Raw genomic sequence first — 13,355 nt, 5'->3', positions numbered from 1 at the left:
TTGACCTCAACGATAGGTTGTTAAAGTTGATAGGTGCGTTTGGAATGTTGTTGTTGTTATTGGCGGCCATCTACAAAATTTAACAAAGATGTTTAAGTATTAATTTTAATTTAACAATCAATACCCTTTAAATCCAATTGATGTTTATTAAATTTTAGAATTCAACGGTAAGCTAAATTTCGGTTAGGTGACCTTTATCCCGTCATTTGATTTAGCTAGGTGGTCATTATATGACAATTGCAATCCTTTTGCAACTTCTAAGTTATGGGATCATGCAATCCTTTTGCATGGCATATTTATCCCATCAACGCCTATTTGTTCCTCATGCTTCGGTGACCCTAAGTTCATGATTCCCAAATCAAGTCGTCCTACTTGTGTAAACGTGTAAATTTAACATCCAAGTGGTTAGGTGACCTTTATCCCACAAGTGTGCGAAATTTACCTCAATCATATTAGTTTGCTCATAAGGGTTAGGTGACCTTTATCCCATTATGAGTTCCCTAATATTTTCAAGTGTCACACAAAAGGATGGCGTTTAACTTGTTTACCTTGTCAATAAGGGATTTTAAGTTTTCATTATTTCTAGTTTAAGAAAACATTTATACCATACACCAACATGCATTTAGTGTATGGTTCATTTGAAATCCATTTTCAAGTCTTGTAATTTTAGCCAATTACTTGATATAAACCATTTTATATATATGATCCTTATCATGTTCTTAATAACCGTTTATTAATGTCCTTTTAGCCGTTTTTAATTTAACCATTTAAATTGACGTTTTGCATGTCGTTAATAATTTAACCAATTAAATTGTAGTTATGCTTGTTGTTAACTTGTGTGATAACTTGTTGTAGTAACATACACAATCCACAATCATACAAGTAATAAAACAACCACGCATGCAAACAAATGTGTTCACAATCAAGCCAATTTGGTAGACATTTGTTTAGCTGAAAACAAATGTCACCGGTTAAGGGTTATAACACTAAGTAGGAGATTTCAAAATCTCCCACTTAATCTTGCATCCAAATGCATCTTCATTTGTTCTTCAAGTCTTCATCATCTTCATCATTTTACAAAATATATCCTAATACATTTTGTCTAGAAAATGAATTACAACCTAATCTATTTTACATACCAAATATAAAATAAATTACATAACCAAAATAATAATATTACAAACCAAATTGAATAAATATTATTACAAACCAAATGAATGAATAATCAACCAAACAAACATGCAACCATACACAAGGTCAAGGCCAAGATTGTGAACAACAACATGCAACCAAAATTTGACCAAAATGGAAGAACCCAAAAACCATTTTGGGTCTCCTTAAATTTGGCCTAAATACCAAACCCACCCAAACCCGACAATTTTTGCATTCCATTTTCATGCATGTACTTGAAATGCAAATATAGTGGGTTTAAAGACCATATAAGAAGCATAATCCATAGACCTCGGCTCTAGATACCATTGATGGAATTTAACAAGTTTCAAACAACATGTTCATGTAGTTTACACAATCATAAAACCAATTTTAAGATAGTTAATACAAGCGGAAGCATTAATAGAACAAGTATAATTGTAAAGCCATTTTGTTAAATTCCACATTAATATCAAGTCATGAATCATATGCTTACAAATATAACAAGATTAGAAGAGCGTTTATACCTCCTCAATGATGGATTAAGTGCTGAATTTGGACAGCTTCAAGTTGATAAGATGATGATGAAAGCAAGCTCCAAAACTATGAAACCTCAAGAGATAATACCCCGAACTTATCACCAACACCTTGAAGTTTAGTTAGGATTTATTTTGACACTTATGAACTTAATTAGTAAGCTAAAAAACTTCTCTTCTCACACCAAAAAATTCAGCCAGCAGAATGTTAGAGGAGAAGAAGAGAGTTTTTCCAAGTTAACTTATCAATTTTTGAGTCAATGCATGGTTAACTGGACAAGCATGCTCATGGTTTGTTGTGTAATCTTAAAATAACAAAAAGCAAGCATGTGAGTAGCCATGGAGACTCACAAACACCGTCCACCACCATGGTTTTTTTTAAAAAAAAATCAATCAATTTTATTACATAACTTGTTATTAATAAACATGTAATAAAACACATGCATTTGTTAAGTTACTTACATTTTATAAACCCATTTATAAAATATAACACAACATAATTATTTAAGCCTATAAATAATTAAATATAAATTATCCAAATAATTTATCTCAAGTGATAAAATTTTAGAAAACCGATTTTCTAAAGTTCAAGTGTCGCGTATTTATTTAACGATCCAATTGTTAAGATAAATACATATAAGGTGTCGGTAAGCTTGTTATTGGGTATGACCCGACTTGGATCATAACATATAAGCCACATTAATTAAATATGTCTCTCGGGCATACGAAAAACCTTCAGTATATGGATCCATAGGGCTTGACATCCCCGTCTGTTCCAGGTATAGAAACCCTAGCCTGAATTATAAAACAGACGTATACTATTTGAGTTTAATACACGTTGGTTTGCGTGTATTGTACATGTTGGTTGCATGTATGTTAAAACAGGGGTACTTATTATATAGTCGTTAAAGTTTAGTTACCAGGGTGCTCAATATTGTAGAATATTTTGATAAACGTATCTGGATGAAACAACTAAAATCTTGTGATCCACCTTTATATACGAATTATGCGCAACATTAAAACTATGAACTCACCAACCTTTGTGTTGACACTTTTAAGCATGTTTATTCTCAGGTTCCTAGCAGTCTTCTGCTGTTTGCTTATATGTGATACAAGCTATGTGCATGGAGTCATACATGCTTTATTCGAGAAAATGTTGCATTCACAAAATCATCACCATGTATCTTATATTGACTGCATTATCAACGGATGTAGTATTGTAAACTATTAATTACGGTGATTGTCTTTATGTAGAAATCATCAAACGTCAAAAACCTTGGAATTTGATATTCAATTATGGTGTGCCTTTTCAAAAGAATGTAATATTTACAAAACGTATCATGTAGAGGTCAGTACCTCACTGTAAAATCGATGAATGATGTATTCGTCCAAAGGGATTTGGAGGGATCATCACACTCTAGTGTAAGGATTTGCCCTGAATCAATTTAATGAAGTTGTTTCAATGAAATATATGAGAAAGTGTTATTATGTTAGCTATGAGGTCCATTGGTATGCATTGTTTTAGGCGTTACTTTGATTACATAGATTGTGTAGCTCTCTTAGTGATTTGAGAAGTGAATCAATTTGTGCTTCAACACATCAAGTGATCTAGACAACTAAATTAGGAATCTCAAGTGATTGTGTTCTTAGTTTAGGTTGGTTTTTTATTGGCCTTTAGTCAACATAGTGGTGTTCGATTATCTTAAGTGATTTTGATAGTTGAAGGGTTTTAAGTGATTTCAACCCAAGCATAATATAAATAACCGCTCATACTTAACTTGATCTTAGGATACAATGCTTACGTAAGTTTGCAAAGTGTAATATAATTAAGGTTTGGTAGTAATGCTAAACATTCAATAGTTCAACAACTAATGCGATAGCAAATTTGGTAAAACGCCTCCAAGTAAAGAGAGGATTAGGTAAGTGAACACTACCTAGTTAATTGATTTAGTCTTTAATACTTAGTTACTTGTTACTTGTTACTTGTTACTAGTTTTAATTGTTAAGTTTAAGTTTGCTTACTTGCGCACGTTTTAGTTGTTAATTAAAATTAATCAAAACACCCCAATCAAACAAACCCTAGGAAAATTAATAGTTTCAATTATTCTACTTACACCGCTCTCTTGGGACGAACTTGAAACGAATACTTACATAAAAATGCTATAATAACCGGGTTCTACGTGCTCGTTAGTTGTGTGTGCTTATTTGTAGTGTTTTAATCTTGTATAAATTTGAGGGTAATTGATGTATTGTTCCACACGCATCCGTTACCAACAACAATTCCTTGGTTCTAGGATTGCAACATGGTATAAGTATCAAGCTTCAACAAAATCACTCTGGGTTAAAAGAGTAAGATGAGCAAGATACATGAGTTTTGTGAATGGTGTGGTGTGCCTTTTTTTAGTTGTTCTGCTAATGAACAACGACACGAACAATTACTAACGCGGTACACTACCTACTGAGTGTAAAGGAAGGCAATGAGAAAGCAGTTGTAGAAGTAAAGTGTGCGTGTCAACCACTGCTAACCCGATAATGGAAAGCGACACAACCAGTTTACTTTCTCGGTACATTACCTTTTGGTAAACTACCTTCCGGTTGCAACGGAAAGTGATGAACAAGAAACAGTTAACACTCGAATAAAATTCAAATGATACATTTAAGAATGGGATTTCTGCTCAAGTTATCGTAATAACTGAAGATATAAAATATATGAGATATGGCAATGCCTCGTAAGGCATGCTTAAGAATCGGGTGAGTTGTTCGGGCGCATGCACTATCCATGTGAGGAGAAATAGTGAAGACCAAACCTAGAGGTTTTTGGTCTGGTACATGGTCTGACATCTGACCGTGCTATGTACCCACCGCTCTTACGGTTTACACCTGATTTGGTTCGGGTGACCTACATATAAATTTCGATGAATTCTTAGGATTTTCGTTCAAAGGGAATGAATGTTGAGGCGTACACTATCCTTATTATGAGAGATGGTGCAGTCAAGCCTAAAAAAAGAGCAGGTTAATGCCTGTTTTTACCAAAATCTATGTGCTCTGCCACAACAATACCTGAAACAATCTTGATGCAGAATAGATGATATAAGCTCTATAACACAATCAAATATGCGAGGAAAAGACAAATATTGCGAATAAATATATGAATAAGATGAGCAATATCACATGGGCCTCGCGCTCGAGGTTGTTGATGGCAGTGCCTTATGATAGGCTCACCCTCGACATGCCATCCCAGCCTCACCCTTTTTTGTTTCATCTAATATCATACAGTATCACGGGACTGGTTTCAGTTTCAAACGACTTTATAGCCGTTTAACATATCAACGACTACTTTTAATTTTTTCTTCCTTATTTATTCGTATACCAACACAAACTACATTCAATTTATCTCATTTTTATTCATCACAAACCATATCAAATTCTATTAATATTATTCAAAATGTCTCGAAACGTTATTGACAATATTACGTCGGATACATTAGCAATTGTGAGTGCTAATTTTTCGAGTATCTCACTCGATCTACTTGATATGTTAAGTAATGAAAAAGATTAAAAAATTATTGAACCGATTCGAAGGTAACCTAGAAGATTCTTACTGAGATATCGAGGGGGAAATGATATCCGTTTGTGGAATATTATTTTTTTAAAGAGCCGACTTTCCCGGTGATAACTTTCGAGGACATTACAGGATGAGCAGGTCATTATTTATCCGCATATTCCAAACTATGATTTCTTATTCTTAAGAACCAATACCGGATTATTTACTATATTTTCGTCAAAATTAGGATTCTCCCGGGTTGCTAGGTTTTAACGTTTTTCAAAAATGCACATCGGCGATACGACAATTAGCATACGGTACTGCCAGCGATGCGTTAGATGAGTATTTACATATGTGCCAACAAACATAATACGATTGTTTGAATAATTTTTGAAAAAGTGTGTTTCACTTGTACTCAATTGAGTATGAGCGAAAAATGACTCCACACGATGTACAACATTTAATTGTCAAACATTTCGAAATACATAATTTTCCGGGAATGGTAGGTAGTCGAGATTGTATGCATTGTGCATTGAAAAATTGTCCACATAAATTCAAATTCCATTATGCATGAGGTGATCATGGATATCCAACAATCATGCTAGAAGCAGTGGCCTCTTATGGTTTATTGATTTGGCATGCTTACTTTGGATCCGCTGGTTCAAACGATGACATAAATGTGCTTAATTAATCAGATTTATTTGACGAGTTACTTCAAGATACAGCTCCACCGTGTAATTTTACGGTTAGTGAGTGTAACTTTAATAAGGTAATTATTTAACCGATGAGATTTATCCATATTGGGTGACATTAGTAAAATCGTTTAGAAGTCCGTCAGACTAACAAACAATAAAATTCAAAAAGTATCAAGTATTTGTAAGAAAAGATATCGAACGCGCATTCAGAATGCTAAAAGGTCGTTGGAAAATAATTAAAAACCAGTGACGACAATTCTATATCGCTAGAATCCTAATAATTATGTTCACTTCTGTTATATTGCACAATATGTTCACCAACTATAAGGGACGTGCAATGTGTGGACTTGAGGAGAATTACACGCCAACTCATCGTCCGCGAAGATCAATCGGGGAAAGGGTTAAAGCGCATATTGGCATGAATAAAGAATTACGGGATTCGGCTATTCATCATCTAATTCGACAAAAACTTATTGAACACATTTAGAATCTTCTGGGTAATTTCATTTTTTGACACAATCCAGAAGTGGGACCTTTCAACATATCTGAACATGAAGACGAATATCAAAGATGAAGATGAAAACAAAGATGACACATAGTTTTATTGTTTTTAATTTATGCTTAAGTTAATTTATTATTTAATATTAGTGTAATTTTAAGATTTATTATAATTATAATGTTATTTTAATTAATGAAATTTTTAAATTTTTTTATTTAAATTAATAATTAATAAAACAAAATTAATAATAATAAATATAATTAATAATACTCCGTTTATGTGATAAATTCTAAGTGTTTGTGGTTGTCCGAATATTATGTGAATTATATTTGACTGAAAATTAGTTGTGTATGCATGATATGGATGTTAAATCAAATCCTATTTTATTCTTCACTATTTCTTTTTATATCTCTCAAATTAATTATCCAATTCTATAAATGAATAATGATAAATAGATAAAAAAAAATTATCCTTAAAATATGAATGTAAGACAAAAAAAAAGATAGAAGTAAGAGGTAAAATTAGAAAGTCAACAAAAATACATTGTAATAATGATATTTCTTAAACTGTATATTTTTTGTCCAGTGATAATAAATATGGAATAAAATGAGTAATATAATAATTTTAAATATTAAATAATAAATATTAAATAATAAAAAGTTGAGGTCATGTGATGGAAAGGAAGTATGTAATAATTTGATATATGATACTTATGTGATGGAGAGGATCACGGCCGGTCAGCAACTTTTTGATTCCCTGAGCGATACGATAAAAAAGGGCGCCCATAACGTTCTTGTCGACAAACAACATTCTACCTTTTAAGGGTATAAATTTCAACGATGTCATGCAGGGCGGTCCCGAGAATTTAAGTTTCTAAAAGATCCTCTTCATAGTTTATACGCTCTAAAATTTTATTCTCAATGATAAGGGTCGTCTTTAATCCATCTTTTAATCTTTTAATTTTATTATTAGAAAAATTATCATTATCATTATCGTTAATTTTGTCAATATCATTATCAAGGATGTTTTTAAAAAGTAAATACATACTTTTAGTATGATAAAAATAATAGTTAAAAATAAATAATCAATCAACATTAATCATCATTATCATTATCATTCTCATAATAAAAGCGAATATAGTCAAATGTTAGGCTTTCAAATTCTCCAATGCTCAGTGGCGATTCTAGGATCAAAACTCAATGGGGTCCCAAAAATTTATTCAATAACTTTATTGCACAAAATATTGAATGTTTCGGGTCAAATTGGATCGGGTCGGGTAAGGTCGAAAAACACAAACATAAAATTGAATAATACTCGCAAAATATAAGGTTTCATATGCAGTAGCAATTAATGGAATACACAGTAGCAATTTCACAATAGCATTTTAAAGTAGTAATGGTCTGTACAATAGCAATTTTACAATAATATTTTAACTCATGGCCTACACAATAGCAATTTTACAGTAATAATTTTAAATGGATAGGAATATGGATATGGCTTCACCCTCACCCGATACATATCAGATCCATTGACATCCCTAAAATGAAGGATTGAAGATGAAACCGTAAGAAATTGTGATGTAGAAGGAAGTAAAAAATAATTAGAATTAGAATTTGACAAGGGTTTGTTTATTCTATATTCAATGGCTCATTCTAAAAAATAATAAGTGGGCTAATTTCAAACACTTTAGTAGTTCAAACTATTAAACTATAATCTCCAAAATTTTATGGAGTCCCATTATTATATTTAGTGGTGTCCTATACAAAAAATAATATTTTTGTGATAAATTTCGAAAAACTAGTAGTGTCACATAACCCCGTAAGGGTTCACCTAAACTCGCCAATGCTCCCACATCGCCTAGGAAATAAATATGGATTTAGCATAAAATGAAGGGAACAAAGCTGTTAGTAGAAGTATAATAATTAACTAGTCCGGAGCAGTCCGCGCGTTGCGGCGGAGGCTTTCGGCCTGCATGTTCGTATTTTACGTAGCGTTGTGTATGTACAGAGTGACAAACGGCCCATATGTTAAGACCCGTTTAGATGTCGTTGTGGTTAACGTTTTTAAAAAGGTATCCGTTTCGAACGTAGTTAGTCTCGTTTTGTTCGAAAAATTATTTTAAGTTAAATGGTAGCATCGGTGAAAATTAATGCGTGATGAGTAGGAAGATATGACCCGTTGAAGTTTACGGTGAGTTTTTATTTTTGATTTAAATAAAAAACTGAAGTTACGCTGTTAACCCCTGCAGAATTTAAGAGTACAAGATAGTTGAGGGGGACAAAGTGGGAATTCAAGTGTGAAACGCCATTTTTTTTCGCTTGGAACGACACCCAATGCCATAACAATTACAAGATAGTTGAGGGGGACAAAGTGGGAATTCAAGTGTGAAACGCCATTTTTTTTCGCTTGGAACGACACCCAATGCCGTAACAATTAGTGTTTGTATAAAATATAAAATAAAATAAAATAACTCAAACTTTAAATTAAGTTGGGCTTTTTTCTATTCATTATTGGACCAACCCAACAGTGATTGTAATCAAATTTTGGGCCCCTTGAATATGATGGGCCCTGTGCGAATGTTCACCTTGCACTCCTATTGGGCCGTTATTAGACCAACCCAACAGTGATTGTAAAATCAAATTTTGGGCCTCTTAAATATGATCGGCCCTGTGTGAATGTTCACCTTGCACTCCTATTGGGCCGGGCCTGAAGAGGATATGAGAAGAAAATATTAATGTGATGAAGAGTAAGGATTAATAAAAGTATTAAAGTAATTTAATTGTTCTTATGTGATAATGACAAAAGGAGTAGTTCACTGAGTATGACACTTGAATTAATGATCAAAAGTCAAACATTTTATGCAAAAGGTTGTTTGCTATTCACAAGTATATAAGACCAGTTCCTAACCTCATGTCAAGAGGATAATTAACACTCACCAAAAAACACATGAGATAGGGAGCAAAATGTTAATTAAATTGTTAGTGAGACCTGCAATCACTGTTGTAAACGGCGTCCGTTACGTCCGTTGCGACGCCCGTTGCGACATTTTGGTGACTAAATCGTTTCGACCCCGTCCCGTTTTCTTATAAGCCGGTCAATGGTCAAAAGTCAGGTAAAATGCAGGAAAAATTGGGTCAACGCCGGTTAAAAGTCAGAAATTCGGTCAAAATCGGTCATGAGTCGGTCAAATCAATCAAAATTGACTTAGTTTAGTATTCCATTTTGTATTATATTAATGCTAATAGCAATTATAGGTACAAACTTGTCAAAGAAGGTTTTTTAGGTCTAAAATATGTGTAAATATATATTATATATATATAAGTCAACATTAGTCAACATCCGTTTCGACCCCGTCTCGGTCCTGTTTTTTCGGTTGCGACGTTTTGAGGTCGCTACCGTTTCGGCCCCCTCTTGCGTCTTTTTCAACCTTGCCTGCAATGAGCCTCTCACGAAAATCAATGAGACCTAATGTATTTTTTTTTTGTTCTTTACATATTGTGCACATATTATATTAATATATTTGTTGATATTATTTGGTGTAAGATAGGGAGAAGTTAATTAAAGGAATATTAAAGTTTTTTTTAAGTGGTATAAAGTAGTTACTAAAGTTAATTAGAAGAGTTGGGAAAATGAATAAGTTGATTATGATATTTCATTTCTTATTACTTCAAAATCAATATAAATATCGTTAGATTATATCATATCATAAAAGGGTGACAAAACACAAGGAATATTTGAAATTAAGTGGTTAGATCGATTCTCCAACCAAGGATTTGATAATACTTGGCCCAAAATTATCAATATAGAATAACTTTAGAAAACACTACAAACAAATCTAATTTAAATAAAAATACGTTTAATCAGGCAAAACAAGACTTATAACGAATCAACATATTGAAACTATCAGTTTTATTTGAACTCAAACAAATCTAGTCTTTCATGTATCGAAAGACATGAAATCCAAATAAAAACCTAATATACACGCATTCGCATTGGTACGCATAGATCGATCCATATCTCAATGTTTATGCAATATAATCCGTGTGACTAACAAAGCGTTTTATTATCATTTCGACACGTCATCAGAAGTGTTAAAAGACTTTTTAAGCTTGTGGGCTTCGGTTGGCAGCTTGACGTTTGTAGCCAACCCTACGGCTCGAAGAAGGCTTATGATGTACCAAGAAATGTCGATTTGCCACCACTCTAATCCATGACGAGCCGAGAACTCAAACGCATGATGATTGTTATGCCATCCTTCTCCGAAAGTAAGTATAGCAACCCACCTAAATTAACAAGATATGCAACATTAAGTATTAGTACGAAATTGACTTTAAAAATCAAAAATTGGCCCCATGGAGTAGCGATATGTGAGGCCCATCAGGCAAAACGTTGCGGGTTCAGGCCTCATGAAATGTGTGTTAGTGGTGGACGAATATTATCTAAGTTGACTTTCTAACAAGATAAGTACAAGCTTAATTAGTATTTATAAATTATAAATAATGATTAATGAAACTAATTACCAATTGTTCTTGGAGAGATCACCAGTGTTCCATGCTTGGTATCCCCAAATGTGACAAGCGGAATTCACAAGAAATGTGAGGTGGTAAACCCATACAGTTCTAACACCCTGTTGTATACAATACAGCAAACACTTAAAACAACATAATATTATTATTATAAACTTAATTAATATGTTTTGAAAACAATTATTTTATAATCTATCTCCCCCGATGCAAGTTTTCATATATGGAGTATTATTTAAGAAAAAAAAAATGTCAAAATATTTAAATCATCTAATGATGGTGGCGGTCTACAAAAATTTTCGTGATCATGTTATATGATCGACTAATTCTTCTACAAATTTATCTATCAAAACCCTTAACATAGTGAGAAATGATCAAATATTCTAGGTAGCATATATTGTTCATGCCTTATTCTACTCTTAAGTTTAATCAACTCTATCTTTTGAAAACACAACCAAAAACAGAAGTCATCCAAATTGACCAAATTTGGAAAGTACGTAATTCACCCAAAGACTTGTGGCCCATTCATACCCATGTGTTTCTCTGAACATAAATATTCGTTTTTAGAAATCGACTTCTTAATTATATTACGGAGTATATTATAAGTTATAATTATATATATTATATAATATATTAATATTAATTAATATTAATATTATATACAAAAGCAGCTTTATTAAAACGACTTATTCAACCACAAATATCTCTTCAACTATGACGTGATCCACTATCTTAAAGCTAAAAACAAAACTTCTTCTTGTCTAAATCTAAATCTAAATCTGAAACTATAATCATAATCATAAGTACTATGTGGCTAACAATTTACTACGGAGTATTATTTAAATATATCAAAATCAAATCGTATAACAAATATAAAAATATAGTGATTTTAGCTTTAATAACTTAAGAAAATATATACTAGTATATACATAATTAAAATTAACATACCATGCCCCAAACGAGGTACGGAAATCCACCCCAAATGTACAAAAGTGCCCCACATCCAAGTATATGCCACATATATGTTTTTCGTATAAACATATAAAACGCCTGCTTTTTTAAATCTTCCACATTTTTACGTTCTCGATACTGCATCAAAACACAAACGTCAAATGATAAACTCCAATCTTTATCATTTAGCACGTGAGATTACATTATAAAAATAACAAAAGACTATATCATCTATCTATTATATATACATATTTATGCTATTAGAAAAGAAAAAGAAAAAAGATAAATGTCGACGACTAATTTGTTCAAACACAACTATTTCTTACGTTCACATCCCATACAAAAAGTTAAATTTATATAGAGACCGAATCTAACAAATTCTTCCTTGCTTTACAAAAGATAGTAATAGCAATAATAATAATAATAATTATTAATAATTTAATAATTTATTAATGTATTAAATAATAAATAAATGTAGGAATAATATATATATATACTCCATACCTTTTCAAGAATGTATCCACTATCAAAAAGCCAACCCATATGGCTAAACCAAAAGCCATTGATGGGTGAATGTGCATCTTTTTCCGAATCCACAAATTGATGATGATACCTATGCATGCTTACCCAAAATATCGGATCTCTCTACATGCAAAAATATAATTTATTAGAATTAGAATAAACATTAAAAAAAAACAAGATCCAATCAGAAGGAAAGAAAAAAAATGCTAATCAGACCTAATTAACAAGTAACTATGACATTCATTGATGATGAATGTCATGTATATAGGTCTGTCTATCATTATTTTACTTAAAGAAAAATAAACGAACCTGAGCGGCTAGGACGCCGAAATAAACGAATGAGTACTCGAGAAATTTAGGAAGTTTAAGACTATGATGAGCTAAAAGGCGATGATAAGCGAGTGTAACACCTAAAATACCGGTTAATAAATAACCAACAAATGCAATCCAAAAAGCATCCCAAGAAAATGTAATTGGTGCAAAAAGTGTAAGTAAATGAACCGAAATAACCCATGTAGCAACTTGTATATCTATTGGTCTCCATTTTCGTTCTAAAAATTGGTTTCTAGTGCCTGTGATTACCACATCGGAAAATGGTATTTTCCGGTGATCGGAGGGTTGGTTTCTACCGTCGGACTCAGAGACTGAGACTAACAAGTTCCTCATTTTTTTAATTCCGTCAAGTTGTTGTGCGGTTCTTGTGGGTATATATAGCGAATATTACGTGTTCACTGAGGTTAATAATATATTTAATTAATCACCCTTGAGTTTAGTTTACTTTACAGAAAGAAACCAAGTTTGTTATCATATGAAATTACAAAAGTACCCTCGATCCGAATATTTATGGAGATGTGATGGGAAATTGGGGTTTTTGTTTAATGCTACTAATTTATTTATATTGTTTAAAATAATTGTCAGGATTTATATGCTTGGGTC

General features: G+C 32.3%; 1 protein-coding gene across 1 annotated transcript; it reads right to left on the bottom strand.

Moving 5' to 3' along the window:
- Positions 1-10,206: 10,206 nt before the first annotated feature.
- On the bottom strand, positions 10,207-13,117 carry LOC139892657 (palmitoyl-monogalactosyldiacylglycerol delta-7 desaturase, chloroplastic-like). Its single transcript, XM_071875770.1, has 5 exons — positions 12,729-13,117; positions 12,402-12,542; positions 11,895-12,035; positions 10,944-11,050; positions 10,207-10,706 (listed from the first exon to the last, which is right to left on the bottom strand). Exons 1-5 carry the CDS (start codon positions 13,083-13,085, stop codon positions 10,490-10,492), a joined length of 963 nt encoding a protein of 320 aa, XP_071731871.1. The 5' UTR covers positions 13,086-13,117; the 3' UTR covers positions 10,207-10,489.
- Positions 13,118-13,355: the final 238 nt, after the last annotated feature.

The sequence above is a fragment of the Rutidosis leptorrhynchoides genome, chromosome 2 (assembly GCF_046630445.1).
Source record: "Rutidosis leptorrhynchoides isolate AG116_Rl617_1_P2 chromosome 2, CSIRO_AGI_Rlap_v1, whole genome shotgun sequence".
Classification (NCBI taxonomy): domain Eukaryota; kingdom Viridiplantae; phylum Streptophyta; class Magnoliopsida; order Asterales; family Asteraceae; genus Rutidosis; species Rutidosis leptorrhynchoides.
Note: the sequence above shows the minus strand (reverse complement) of the source record. Positions and strands in the feature narration are given on the sequence as shown.